This window comes from Sminthopsis crassicaudata, chromosome 5 (genome assembly GCF_048593235.1).
Source record: "Sminthopsis crassicaudata isolate SCR6 chromosome 5, ASM4859323v1, whole genome shotgun sequence".
Classification (NCBI taxonomy): Eukaryota; Metazoa; Chordata; class Mammalia; order Dasyuromorphia; family Dasyuridae; genus Sminthopsis; species Sminthopsis crassicaudata.
The window spans coordinates 121,868,556-121,884,082 of NC_133621.1; the positions used below are offsets into that span (position 1 = coordinate 121,868,556).

Sequence of the window (15,527 nt, forward strand, 5' to 3'; positions counted from 1 at the left end):
ATCTCTGCCCCTGTTGACGTCTCTCTTCTGTGTACCTTTTAAATCTTTCTATGATTTCATTTTCTTCTTCTTTTTTTTTTTGGAAGAATCCATTGTGTTTTTGCACCCCACTATAATTCTTACTCCTAAGCAAATTAAAGCCCTGCCACATAAGTTTGAAATAAATTTAGTAAAGGGGAAAATAAAAAGACCCATTGGCTATGTCTGAAAATATAAGTTTCATTATGGACTTCAGTCCATCACTTCTCTGCCAAGAGGTTGGAAGCATGATTGCTCATCAATTTTCTTAATTTAAGACTGGTCGTAGTACATAATCAAAATCAATGCAGCCAAAATTAGAAGAAAGTCAAGAAACTGGGAAAGAAATTTTACATCAAGTTTCTCTGATAAAGGTGTTATTTCTCAAATATATAGGGAAATGGGCCAAATTCATGATGACAAGAGGCATTTTCTAATAGATAAATAGTCAAAGAATATGAACAAAGTTTTCAGAAGAAGAAATCAGAGCTGTCACTAGTCATATAAAAAATCTAAATCAAAAAAGTGCTTAAAGGTTGTCTGAAGTACCACTTCATACCCATCAGATTAACTAACATGAGAGATGAGGAAAATTACAAATTCTGGAGAAGATATGAAAAATACACATCCTAAGCCATGTTGTTAAGCATTGTGGTTGGGGTTGTGAATTGGTCCAACAATTCTGGAGAACACTGGGTCATTGTGTTCATCACAATTCTTACATGTTTCAAAGTTGTTTTCCATATAAATTGTTCTTCTGTTCTGCTAATTTTACTATTATTCTATTCCTACATATTTTCCCAATTTTCTCTGAATCCATTTTACCCCTGAGGCAGTTGGGGTTAAGTGACTTGCCCCTGGTCACAGAGCTAGGAAGTGTTAAATGTCTGAGGTCAAATTTGAACTCAGGCCCTCCTGACTTCAGGGTTGGTGCTCTATCCACTGTGCCACCTAGCTGCCTCCTGAATCCATTTTTAATCATTTCTTGTGACACAAAAACCCTAACAAGCTGCTTGGGCTAGATTTCTGTAAAACCAATTAGCCCTTAAACCCAAATCACTCAATAGGTCATTGATTGACCTATGAGTGGTCCTAGGCCAAATCTCACATTATCATTTGTATCCTGATGATTGAAAGTGAGTATTCATAGCAGTTATTTCCATTTTGGCCAGAAATCCTGTGACTTCCCTACCCAGATTGATTTTGTGAAAATAAATTTGACTACGTAATAGAGGCCATCCTTCATCTCATTTTTTTACTCATTTTTACAGTGATTTACTTTATCATTGAATGGATATTTCCTGAGGTAAAATGAAACTTTGCAAGGAAATTAGCTTAAAAAAGTCAAGGTTTCCCACTATATCCAGGGCCATCTCTGGTTATTCTGGATCCATATCTTGCTACTTACTGGATGTTCTGTAGGAGAGAATGAGGCTAGTGACTTTGCAATTCACTTGCAAGTCATGATATCTTCCTGATGTCACATCTTTTCAAAAATGAAGACCCAACAATAGCGACACAGTATTTCATCAGAAATATATATTGTGATTGGTTTAGTCATTCCCCAGAAGATGGGCACTTACTTTATTTCAAGTTCTTTCCCTCATAAAGGAGTGCTGCTATAAATATTTTAGTCCATACATGTATTTTCCTTTCTTTTTTGATTTGCAGTGGGATATGATCGTAATAGTGTTGTTATTAGATATATGAGTATGTATTGTTTTGTGACTTTTGCAATATAGTTCCGAATTGTTTTCCAAAATGTTTGGATCAGTTCACAGATCCAGCAGTAATGCACTGAGGGGCCTATTTTCTCAAAATCTCCCTAACAATTCTTATTTCCCATTTTTATCACTTATTAAAGTTAGTAACTATTTTAATCCTTGAGAAAGTTTTGATGAAGCAAAGACTAGATAGAAGGCATTTTAAAATAGTAGTGTTCCTTGCTCTTTAAAGGTTTTTAGGCAATATTAGTTATTACTTTAATATTTTAGAAAATAACACTCTACAGCAAAAAAAAATTCTCTTACATTCCCAAATTAAATTCAAATTACTCTACTTAGATTTTAAGTACAAGCTATTATTCTAATCTTATAAATATTTAAGAAATGTTAAGTGATGTGTTTCTGTAAAGCTTTGGAAAAACTACAGCTTAATTAACTGAAAACAACCTTTTGTTCCTTCTTTGAAAAATAAATATTTATTAGACTTTAGGAAAAAATTTTAATTTGTTCAATATTGTTAATTGGACACATAATCATTAAAGTCATGCTTCAAGACATTATTGTGACAGGGATCTTTGCACATATGCTGTCTTTTCATTTATATTAATAATTTTTAATTTTATACATATCTAATAAGCTATTATAATAGCTTATTATTATATTATATTATTATTATATTGTAATAACTATTTGTTACACACTTTTCTCCACATGAAGATATGGGGTTTTGAGAATGTAATTTAGAATTACTTAATTATTTTAGACAAAGTAAAGTAAAAGCAGTATTTATTTTATGTGACTTAAGCTATAGTAAAAAAAAATTAATAATGACATTGATAGTAATGATGATGATGATATCTAGTGTTTATGTAATACTTTGAGGTTTGCTCAAATATTTGTCTGCTTCTATCCATATAACCACTTTGGAGAGTGGATGCGATCATCATCCCTGTTTGACAGGTGAGGAAATTGGGTCAGAAAAAGATTAAATAAGTTTCCCAGGATTAGATAGGTAGTAAATGACTGAGCTATTTACCTTTAGGTTTTATTGACCCATAAGTTTAACATTCTAATTCACTGACTACATAGGTGTGTCCTAAGTATGTTTTTAGTTTCATTCAGTAAAACTGCTTTCCAGCTTTAGTTTAAAAAAAAAAAAAAAAAAAGATATGAGGGTATCATTGGGCTAAATTCTTTGTAATGACTATTACCTACAACTACCTATCTTCTTTTTAATATAAATAATTGTATTTTTGAAAATGGATAGCCTTTATATGTCCTAACTTAATTTTTAAACTTATATACTCAACAGTACCTTTGTTAAAGGGTTGCCAATTCCTGTGATCACATACTAATCAGACCATGGAAAGTTCAGAAGAAGGCCATGGAGATTTTTAAGTGGATGGAAAATAGAGCTAGTGTTATCAGGAAATGTTAAAGAATGGAATTATTTAACTAATGGAAGAGAAATAAATATGGGGATGATTTAATGACTTTCAAATCAGTGTTACTTAAAAGCTGATGCAGCTCTCCATCTCATCCATATTTAGTATAAGAAGAAATTGGATTACACCACAGTGAGGAGATTAAGTATAACAAAAGGATTTCCAGTCAGCAAGAGTTGTAAGCACTCAGAGAGATTTTGAAAAGTTGTTTGCTTTTTCCTGTTGTCAATCAATAAACATTTATTAATCACCTATTATGTGCCAGACACAGCATTGGGACCCAGAAAAAAAGCAAAAACAGTCATTGCCCTTAAGGAGTTTATAGTCAAATGGAAGAACACAATGGTAAGACAAGATTTGTACCAGACAAATCAGAGATGGTTAATAGAAGACAAGACCCTAACATTAAAGGGGATAAGTAAAGACTTCTCAGAGAAGATGGACTTTTGATTGGATGTTAAGAAAAGGAAGCCAGGAGAAGTGAAGATGTAGAATAAGGGTATTTAAGGCATTAAATACCAAGAAACATGCCTGGAAGTTAGTGATGAGTTTTCTTTTTTGAAGAATAGGAAAGAGCCGGGTATTGGAAGGAGTAAGTTTATAAGAAAACTGGTAAAGTAGGAAGAGGTCACAGTTTTGTAAAGGACTTAGCTGGAGGAAATAGGGAATCATTAGCTGATATAGTCAGATCTGAACTTTAGGAAGATTATTTTGACCAAAAGAGTTATTTTTAAAAATATCATTTCTGAAACACTTTGCAGTTGTTGTAAGCAGAATGACAGGAATACTTTGAGTAACAATTTAGCATTTCCTAATGGAAGAATATGAGTCTTTGTACAACCAGTAATTTGTGTCAGATTTTTTTTTCCTGAGGTATCTAGAAACTTAATAACCAGAGGCAATACCATTGCTGTCTCTCACCTGGATTATTGAAAGCCAAAAGTTGTGTAATTTAAACATTTGAGAACTCAAAAATCTGTTCTTCAGTTACTCTGAGTGATGAATATCAGCCTGAGATCATTAAAAAAGGTTGAAAGGTTCTCTATGGGATCACTGTATAATAATTTGGGAAGAGAAAACTCCTTTAGAGGCTTCCAGTTATATGGAAAATACAGAGGGCAAGAAATGTTCAATGATTTCCCCTGATTTATACAGATAGTAAGTTAAATATTTCATTATTTAGCCCCTATCCCCTGATCCCAAATCCATTACTCTTTCCATTATACTATACTAGAAAATGAAGTATATTTGTTAGAGGAAAGAAGATCAAATTGGAGTTTAGGGATGTCAATCTACTCAGGGGCATTCAAACCTAGAATTGTAGGAATCTATAATTCTAGGAGTCCTGAAATAAATCAAGTGTGATCCTGATCTAATTCTCTTTACAATGACCTTGGATTTTCAGAAATTTTGGAACATAGTATTGATGAAAGTAATGGCATATAGAGGATTTTCAGGGCTGATTCACTTTATATAAAACCGAATATTAAAACTAAGTAGAGAATCATTTGGATGAACATATGTTTAAACAATTGCTGTCATCTACACAAGAAGTTGGGAATCCTGATAGTTTAATCAAAATTGTTGATACTTATCTGTTTTTTAATTGTTTTGATCTTGGCTATATCCCAGGACAATTGAATGAGCATATATTATTTTATAGCATCATAGAATCATAGATTTATACTTGGAAAATCCAATCCTCTCATTGTACAGCAAGGGAAACCAAGGCCCATAGAGTCTAAATGGTTTACTCAAAGTCAAACAGGAAGTAGTAGTGGTAGAAGCAAGGATGTGAACTTATATTCTGTGACTACAAGTTTGGCATTCCAAGCATATGCAGTTAACTTTATATTCAGTTCTTTATTTATAACTAACTATTAAATGTATGTTTTCTCCCTATAAGCTGGACAATGCAGATGAGCAAGCAGCCCAGATCAGAAGAGAACTTGATGGACGTCTGCAATTAGCAGAAAAGATGGCGAAGGTAAATTATTAGCTATGCATGTATGAAAATTGAGGCTTTTCTGTTCTTTTTTTTTTTTTTAGTAATATCCTCAGGACAGAGCAATAGTATTGTACAAAGAAGAAATCTTGAGAAAACCTCCTAATGACAGCATCACCTACTTCAACAACAGTTTTTCTTTCCTGAGCCAGGTTTCCTAATGCCCTTGGTCAAAGCAGTGTTGCTTACTTGCCATAAGACCTGGTGTGTGAGGATCTTGAGCCTTTTAACATCACTTATCTTCATGAGAAGAGCTCCTTTTATCCTGCACACATCCCCCAGTGCATAACCAACCAGTGCCTGCTGAAGCCCAACCCCATTTCCCCAACATTGCCTTTTTTATTTCTCATTCCTGTCTATCCTAACACTACCCTACTGATGTTTCATTCTAGATGTTCTTCCTCCTTTCATTTGTGCCCTCAGGAACTCCTGTTCTGTAATTAACTTCTTTCATTTTGACTTCTTCCATTCCTGCACCTTCCCTTTTCTGGATCTTACTAAGATTTATCTCCCCAACAATGACACTGCATCCCTAGCCATCCTTACTAATGCTTATTGCATCTTATTTTTATATCCTCTGATTCTTTTTTTTTATTAATTTTTATAATTATAACATTTTCTTTGACGGTACATATTCATAGGTAATTTTTTTTTACCAACATTATCCCTTGTATTCCCTTCTGTTCCTAAATTTTCCCCTCCTTCCCTCCACCCCCTCCCCTAGATGGCAGGCATTCCCATACATATTAAATATCTTATAGTATATCTTAGGTACAATATATATGTGCAGAACTGAATTTTGTTGTTGTTGTTGCAAAGGAAGGATTGTATTTGGAAGGTAAAAATAATCTGGGAAGAAAAACAAAACGAAACAAAACAAAACAGTGCTCAAGTTTACACTCATTTCCCAGTGTTCCTTTTCTGGATGTAGCTGATTCTGTCCATCATTGATCAATTGGAATTAGATTAGCTCTTCTCTATGTTGAAGATATCCAGTTCCATCAGAATACATCCTCATGCAGTATCATTGTTGAAGTGTATAATGATCTTCTGGTTCTGCTCGTTTCACTCAGCATCAGTTGATGTAAGTCTCTCCAAGCCTCTCTGTATTTCTCCTGTTGGTCATTTCTTACAGAACAATAATATTCCATAACATTCATATACCATAATTTACCCAACCACTCTCCAATTGATGGACATCCATTCATTTTCCAGTTTCTAGCCACTACAAAAAGGGCTGCCACAAACATTTTGGCACATACAGGTCCCTTTCCCTTCTTTAGTATTTCCTTGGGATATAAGCCCAGTAGTAGCACTGCTGGATCAAAGGGTATGCACAGTTTGATAACTTTTTGGGCATAGTTCCAGATTGCTCTCCAGAATGGTTGGATTCTTTCACAACTCCACCAACAATGCATCAGTGTCCCAGTTTTCCCACAGCCCCTCCAACATTCATCGTTATTTGTTCTTGTCATCTTAGCCAATCTGACAGGTGTGTAATGATATCTCAGAGTTGTCTTAATTTGCATTTCTCTGATCAATAGTGATTTGGAACACTCTTTCATATGAGTGGATATAGTTTTAATTTCATCATCTGAAAATTGTTTGTTCATATGCTTTGACCATTTATCAATTGGAGAATGGCTTGATTTTTTATAAATTAAAGTCAATTCTCTGTATATTTTGGAGATGAGGCCTTTATCAGAACCTTTAACTGTAAAAATGTTTTCCCAATTTGTTACTTCCCTTCTAATCTTATTTGCATTAGTTTTGTTTGTGCAGAAACTTTTTAATTTGGTGTAATCAAAATTTTCTATTTTGTGATCAATAATGGTCTCTAGTTCTCCCTTGGACACAAACTCCTTCCTCCTCCACAAGTCTGAGAGGTAAACCATCCCATGTTCCTCCAATTTATTTATGATTTCGTTCTTTATGACTAAATCTTGGACCCATTTTGATCTTATCTTAGTATGTTGTGTTAAATGTGGGTCCATGCCTAGTTTCTGCCATTATATCCTCTGATTCTTGCTGGTCCCAGTAATGAAGTCAGAATGTCTTCCTCCTCATTACTGCTTCCACACATTTCAGTTGCTTCCTTAAACTCATTAATTCCATCAATTGATGTTCATTATTTTCAAATTTATCACTGTTTGGATCCTGTAACCTGTCTGCACTGAGAGCCCTGGCATTTTCACTATTTTATATATAATTTTAGTGCATAGCTCACAGTTTCCCTTACCACCTTAATTCCTTCCCTTCTTATAGGAGCCTTCAGCACACTTATTTCTCTTCTTTCAACTACCCTAAACTTCCTTAGTCTGTTACATGAACTGATACTAAGTGAAGTGAGTAAAACCAAGAAACTTTCTACACAGCAACAAGAAGATTATTTAATAATCAACTCTGATGCACTTGGCTCTTTTCACCATTGAGGTTATTCAGGCCAGTTCCAGTAGACTTATGATGGACAGAGTCATCTGCATCCAGAGAGATTGAATATGGATCACAATATAGTATTTTCACCTTTTTGTTGTTATTAGCTTGCTTGTGTTTTTCTTTCTCAATTTTTTTTTCATTTTGATCTGATTTTTCTTGTGCAGCATGACAATTATGTAAATATGTTTAGGAGAATTGCACATGTTTAATATATGTTGGATTGCTTATTCTCTAAAGGAATGGGGAAAGGAGGGAGAAAAATTTGGAACAGAGTTTGCAAGGATGAACATTGAAATTTATCTTTGTATATACTTTGAAAAATAAAAAGCTACTATTATAAAAACAGTTTCTTAATCTATTTTGCTCTCAAGGTCTATGCATCTACTCCATTTGCTCACAGAGATTATTATCTTATTCTTACCCAGAAGTCTTCCATTTCCATGATCACTAATTCCAAAATTCATTCATCTATCAATGATATGATGATCTTCATATGTCAATGTTCTCTTTTATTACTTCATTTATCTCTATTCCTTATTGTTCCCAACTCCTTTTGTCTCTTCATAGTAATGTTCAATCCCTCAGCTTTCAGTATTCAGAGAGTTATCACCCTGGCCATAGCTGTATTCTCCTCCCTCCTAAATCTTAGCTATTTGGTGAACAAATTCAACAAGATGATATTCTCTAATATCAAATCCCTTGCTCACTTATCCTTATTGCATTTCCAAAGTACAGCTCTGCATTACTCCCATTATTTACTTCTGCTGCTGAATATAGATATAGATAAGAGAAGTCATGAAACCTTATTTAGTGGTCTCATCTGTTTCACCTGAGCCCATATTGCAATAAAGCTTTTTTCCTTATTCCTTCCTAACTGATTCTGCTTATGTATCACTAATCCTGTCCCATCATATATTACTAGAAGATTGTTTACATTGTCATCCTCTCTCACAAATCTCCAATCTCCCACTATCTACTGATTCATTTATTGCATACTAATTCATTGTCATCAACAAATATTCCCATCATTAAAATTACCCTTGTTGTTAGATTTCTTCATTAGTTATACTCTAGTTTGATCCTCCATGTCTTCTCTCTTTCTCAACTAAATTCTTTCAGAAATCCATTTCTGCCTTTAAATTTTCTCCTTATTCTTTTTTTGAACCTTCAGTCTGGCTTTATCCATTATCATTCAGATGCAAGTGTTCTCTTTGCTGCCATATCTAATGGCCTTTTCTTAATCCCCATGACTCTTCTTGGAAGCATTTGACATCATTGACCACTTTCTCCTCCAGAATACATTCCTGCTTCCTGTGTTTTCCTGACATTATTCATTTCCATACACTCTGAAGTCTAGCATTATTAGACTACTTGCCCTTTCTCATACATAATGCTCCATCACCTCCTTCACTCTATGTTTTTTCATTGGAAATAGGATGGAGGGAAATAATCAATTAGCTATTGTAACTAAATATGAATGGGATGAACTCATCCATAAAAAAAAGTTTGAGAAATAAAATAGAAAAGTCTTAATAATACACTGTTTACATGAAATAAATTTAAAACAACGATTCACACAAAGTTAAGGTGAGGAATTTGAGTGAAATTTATTATATATCTACTAAACTCAAAAGAGTAGGGACTGAAATTATGACATCAAAGAATAAAGTTGATGGAAAGCAATAAAGAGGAAAATTATATTTGCTAAATGTAAACAAATAATGAACCAATTTCATTACTTAAAATGTATTCATATATAAATTAATTTGTGTGCATATGTACATGCTCAAACAAATATACATTTACATATATATGTAAATAAAATACTTATATGTAGGATAAAATTGCTTTCCTTCTCTTTCTATTTTTCCTCCCTCTTCTTCTTCCTCTATTTCTTTCCTTTATTTCTTCCCTCTTTCCTTTCTTCTTTCTTTTTTTTTTTCTTTCTGATTTTTTTCACCTTCACCTTTAGTCCTATCTCCTCTTCACTCCCAATCCTTGGTTTATTTTTTTCCCTCTTCATAACAGTATTTAATTCAATTTTAGTCCCTTTGCAGAATTTTACCCACTGATGCTTTTTTATTGCCATTTAGGCTGAGCACTAAAGTTTCTCACTTTCACCCCTCAGAAATCCTTAGGTGATTTCTTACAAGGGAGACTTTTTTGTTTGCCCAAAATAAAATTTACTTTCAGTCCTTTAAGACATCAGGATCATATTTACTACTTTGTCTAAGTGGATAAGTTGTTAGTTAATCAGATTAATTGGGTTGTGTAGTGGTAGGATGAAACCAAACTCTACTGTTTCCTTTCACTCTGCTGTCTTAGTCTGATTCTGTTCCTTGATTTCTCAAATTACCTCTCCTTGGTATGACGTTAAAAGATTTTCTTTGTGTCCTTTTATTTCTTCCTTTATACACTACTTTCCAAAGATGGATTTTTTTTTAAATTTTGTTTTTGCATATGACTGTTCTCTCCCTAAGTTTATCATCTATATAATTCTTGTTTCCTATCTCTATATGGCCCCTTCATATGTGTGGAGTTTAATGCATTTTTATTCCAAACTTTCTCTGTGTATGTGTAGTTCCTGTGTTACCTTGATTTCCCAACTCTTTGGCCATTTTGATATCATTTTCTACTCATTTATCCTGATTATAAAACTTTTCTTTTTGTTTCTTCCTTAGTATATATATATATATTTTTTTCTTTTCCATTTCTTTATTATTTAAAGTTATCAAATTTAACAGAACTGCTATATTTCCTCAGTCTATGATCTTTGAAATCATTAGAGCTCTCTAAGCACCTTTCTTTATTAGAAATATATATATATATATATATATATATACAGAGAGAGAGAGAGAGAGAGAGAGAGCGCATTATTATGTGGTCCCATTTAATCAAATATATTGAGTTTCCTGTTTCTCTTGATTCCTTTGTTTGTATTTCAAGGAATTTCCTTAGCTTTATCCTCATTGTCAGGCCTACTTAGACATTTTCTGTTAGAATACAAATCCATTTTTCACTGGTAAAGTTTTTCTCAGGCTTTCTTAGTAAATTGTTTTGGATAGTAGTCCTTTATCTTTTAATGCTTTTGGAATATCATAAGCCATGATTTCCTCTTCTTAATAGAGATAGTTGCTAAGTCTTGTATGATTCTGGCTATAGATCTTTTATACATAGACTTTTCTATTCTAGTTGCATACTGTATTTTTTCCTTTCACCTTAGAGTTATACATTTAGGTTGTGCTATTCCTAGGAGTATCTTTTTGAGGATATTCGTCAACAATTTATTCTTTGTCTCTGTCTTTTCTACTTTTCAACTTCTGAAATCAATTTCACTATAAGGCCTTCAACTATTAACTCTATACAAATAAATCATAGTTCTGGGCCCCTGATCATTGTCTCACCCAACCTGGAGTCAGATTTTGAGTTATATATTGAATATTAACATGGAAAACTAGAAGTCAATATTTATGAAAACAAACTTAATTTCTCATGAGAACTAGTTTTCCTTCACCCTGATGCTATGTCTTTTAATAATGGCGAATTGTTCTCAGTTACTCTGAGATGAAACTTTGAAGTTATCTTTGATTTTTGCCTCTTTGTTGCCCTCTTCATCCACTTATCATTTAGGCAGCTAGATGATACAGTAAAGAGAAGACTGGAATTGAAGTAAAAAAATAAATAAATAAATAAATAATAGAAATTTATCTTCATACTCAGTTAGCTATGTGACCTTGAGAAAATCATTTAACCTCTTCCTCAATTTCTTTAATTGTGACATAGAATAAATAATATCACCTACCCCCCCTAGGATTGTTATGAAGATCACATAAGAAAATAAAATTGTCTTTTTGAAAACATTCATCACAGTACCTGACAATTAGTAGGTGCTATATAAGTGCTATAATGATGATGATTGGAAATCATTTTTTTGTTGATGTCTCTGGAATACAATCTCCAATTTTTGCTCTTGCTTTCAGTCATAACTTATATTCTTTTCGCCAATCAATTCTATTCTTTATTGCCAAATTAATCTTAAATACCACTTTGATTATGCCATTCGTAATGCTCAAAAACTTCCAAGTAATCAGAATTTTCATGCAGAAGGACTAGGAATTCCTTAGGTTGATATCCCAGATCATAGATAAAATTGCAAACTTTCCCCTAAAATTTTATATCCAATTATTCCCCAGTAGAAAATTACATAATGATACCAATATATTGTCTAATAATATCCCTCAAGAAGTTTTATTTTATCTTGTCACCAGAAATGTCTCTTTCCTCCTCTTTTTCTCATCCAAATCTTATTTGTTACTCAAAGCACAGTTTGAGCCACATTTCTTCCATGAAATTTTCTCTTATTCATTCCAACCTACATGAATTTCTTTTTCTTTTACTGACTTTGCTCTTCAGAATTATGTTTTCACACCAGGTATCTTCATTCTCTTAACCTATTACTTTCTTTTTATTTTTGTGTGTTGTTTTCTTTTTGTTTTTGCTTATGTTTTTATCCACAGGGCTTAGCACTATGTCACACACATAGTAACTGCTATGATATAAACGTGATAAAAAGCATGATATAGATTATCACGTTTTTCCTTCCTTCTTCTCTACTTTTTTCTTTTCTTCCCTTCCTTTCCTTCTAACCTTCTTTTCTCTATTCCCTCCTTCTATATCTTCCTTACCTCCTTTCTTCTATAATTCCCTTCTTTCCTCCTTTCTGTCCTTTCCCCCTTACCTACCTTCTTTCCCTCCTTTCCTCTCTCCTTCTCTTCTTTTCTTTCTTCCTCCCTTGACTCTCTCCCTTCCTCCCTTCCTTCCTTCTTTTCTTTCTTCCTCTCTTTCTTCCCTCCCTACCTTCCTTTCCTCCTTCTTTCTCTTCCTTCCTTCCTTTCATTGACTTTGTATACATGTGTGTGTGTGCATAAATAAATGAAATGTGACAAAGAGTAGATCAGAAAGCAGCTGAAATATATATGGTATGTAACTAAGATGAAAAATTATAGAAGAGTTTTTCCTTGTTCAGTTGTTTCAATCATGTTGAGTTTTTCATGACTCCTTTGGGGTTTTTCTTGGCAGAGATACTGGAGTAGTTTGCCATTTCCTGCTCCAATTTTTTTATAGATAAAGAAACTGAGGCAAACGGGGCTAAATGAATTGCCCAAGGTCACATAACAATTAAGTGTCTGAGGCTGAGGGCTTCCTAAATCTAAATCTGCCACTCCATCCCCAGTGCCACTTAGCTGCCTCCAGAGAAGTTAGTCATGCATTGTTCATAGGAGTTTTCTTACCTGGAAGTATCTATACTTTTGAATCACATATCTAGCTGCTTTTTCCCTAATATAGGTATATTGTTTTTGTCAGTGCAAATGAATTGCTAATGAAAAATAACATATTTTATATGCTATGATCATTTGGAAATATAGCCACCATGCATAAGATCATAAAATAGTAACACAGGTTGTCAGATATAAAATAAGCACTCTCCTTATCATGTTATGCCTATTAAATTAAGGTGAAATCTGTCTTGACATAATGAAATAAAAATTAAAATAGACTTCCGGCCAAGATGGCGGCGTGGAGGCAGACAGTTGCTTGAGCTCCGCGCTTTCTCTCAAGACTTACTTCATGACAACCCTCGGAATTAATGCTTAACCAGAAAAGGAACCCACAAATAATCACCAAGAGAAGACATCCTTAAAATTCACCAGAGAAAGTCTGTATTTGCTCGGGGGAGGGTCGAACAGACTGGGAGCAGACTGAGGGCAGGCAGCAAGAGTGAGACAGACAGCTCAGAATGGAGTGGGGAGAGGTATGATCTCTGCCGTTTCTGTGAAAAGGCTTTTACCCCAGTGTTGATACTCCGTCTTGGCAGCAAGCCAGGAGCAGCAGAGAAGGTGTAGACACCGGAGGTGAAGAATAAAACCCTGGAGAGCTAGTGTCTCTGGAAACCGGCCACCCCCAACCCCCACCTGGACTGACTTAGCACCTTCTCAGAGCCTCAGAGCACAGACTCGGCGCAGCCATCACTGTCCTGTTAGTGGCTCTCTGCTGCCAGTCTGTAGAGGAAGCCCATTAACACCATCCAGTCCCATCCCCCCCAAAACAGACCAATTGTTTCTCTTGTCAATTTGTTTTCTTCGATTCTGCTCTGACAAAATCAACAAAAAATTCAAAAGGGCTCTAACCATGGATAGCTACTGTATGGAGAGAGAGCAGACTTCAAACACTGAGGAGACTAAAAACAGACTGTCCCCAGAGGAATCCCCTAAGGGGGATGTGATCTGCTCCTCAATACAAAAGAATCTCATAGAGGAAATCAAAAAGGCGCTCACAAGAGAGCTAGAAGAGAAATGGGAAAAGGAAAGGGAAGCTTGGTAAGAGAGCCTGGAGAAGTCATTCCATGCATTTAAAGACAGAGTGGATAAAGAAATCAAATCATTGAGAAATAAAATTAGTGAATTAGAAAAAGTAAACAACTATAAGGAAAACAGGATTAGTGAGCTGGATAAAGAAATCAGCTCTCTAAAAAATAAAATGGATAAAATGGAAAAAAATTCCATAGAAGAAAAAAACTCACTTAAAAACACAATTGGACAATTACAAAAAGATATTAAAAAAGTGAGTGAAGAAAATACATCATTGAAAATTAGAGTCGAACAAGTAGAAGTGAATGATTCAAGGAGAAACCAAGAGGTAGTCAAGCAAAACCAGAGAAATGAAACAATTGAAAAGAATGTTAAGTACCTTATTAGAAAGACAACAGACTTGGAAAACAGATCCAGGAGAAACAATTTGAGAATAATCAGACTCCCTGAAAAATGTGAGGAAGAAAAGGAGCTTGGACACTATTTTTGAGGAAATTATCAAAGAGAACTGCCCAGATGTTTTGGAAACAGGGTAAAATAGACATTGAAAAAATTCATTGATCACCTACTGAAAGGGACCCTAAAATCAAAACGCCAAGAAATATAGTGGCCAAGTTCAAGAACCATCAGACAAAGGAAAAAATATTGGAAGCTGCTAGAAAAAGGCAATTCAGATATGGAGGAGCCACAATAAGGATAACCCAGGATCTAGCAGTGTCCACATTAAAAGAATGAAGGGCCTGGAATATAATATTCCGAAAGGCTAGGGAACTTGGAATGCAGCCAAGAATAACTTACCCAGCAAGAATGAGCATCGTTTTCCAGGGAAGAAGATGGACATTTAACGAAATAAATGAATTCCATCAAGAAGTAAGTAGTCTAAATAGTCCCATCTCAGAAAAAGAAATAGACCAAGCTATTAACCAACTTCCTAAGAAAAAGTCCCCAGGACCAGATGGATTTACAGGTGAATTCTACCAAACATTTAAAGAACAACTAACTCCAATGCTATGTAAACTATTTGAAAAAATAGGGATTGAAGGAGTCCTACCAAATTCCTTCTATGACACAGACATGGTACTGATACCTAAACCTGGTAGATCGAAAACTGAGAAAGAAAATTATAGACCAATCTCCTTAATGAATATTGATGCTAAAATCTTAAATAAGATATTAGCAAATAGACTTCAGAAAATCATCCCCAGGATAATACACTATGACCAAGTGGGATTTATACCAGGAATGCAGGGCTGGTTTAATATTAGGAAAACTATTAGTATAATTGACCATATTAATAATCAAATTAATAAAAACCATATGATCATCTCAATAGATGCAGAAAAGGCATTTGATAAAATCCAACATCCATTCCTACTAAAAACGCTTGAGAGTATAGGAATAAATGGACTACTCCTTAAAATAATAAGGAGCATATATTTAAAACTTTCAGTAAACATCATATGTAATGGTGATAAACTAGAACCTATTCCTGTAAGATCAGGAGTGAAACAAGGGGGCCAACTATCACCAT

The 15,527-nt window shown here is 34.1% G+C and overlaps 1 protein-coding gene across 5 annotated transcripts in view; it reads left to right on the forward strand.

Moving 5' to 3' along the window:
- Positions 1-15,527, forward strand: part of CADPS2 (calcium dependent secretion activator 2) — a 714,206-nt gene that overhangs the window by 314,864 nt on the left and 383,815 nt on the right. For all 5 annotated transcript variants that reach the window (XM_074268127.1, XM_074268122.1, XM_074268124.1 and 2 more), the window contains one exon: positions 5,094-5,174. In XM_074268127.1, the coding sequence (XP_074124228.1) occupies positions 5,094-5,174 (81 nt within the window). The remainder of the gene's footprint in view (positions 1-5,093; positions 5,175-15,527) is intronic.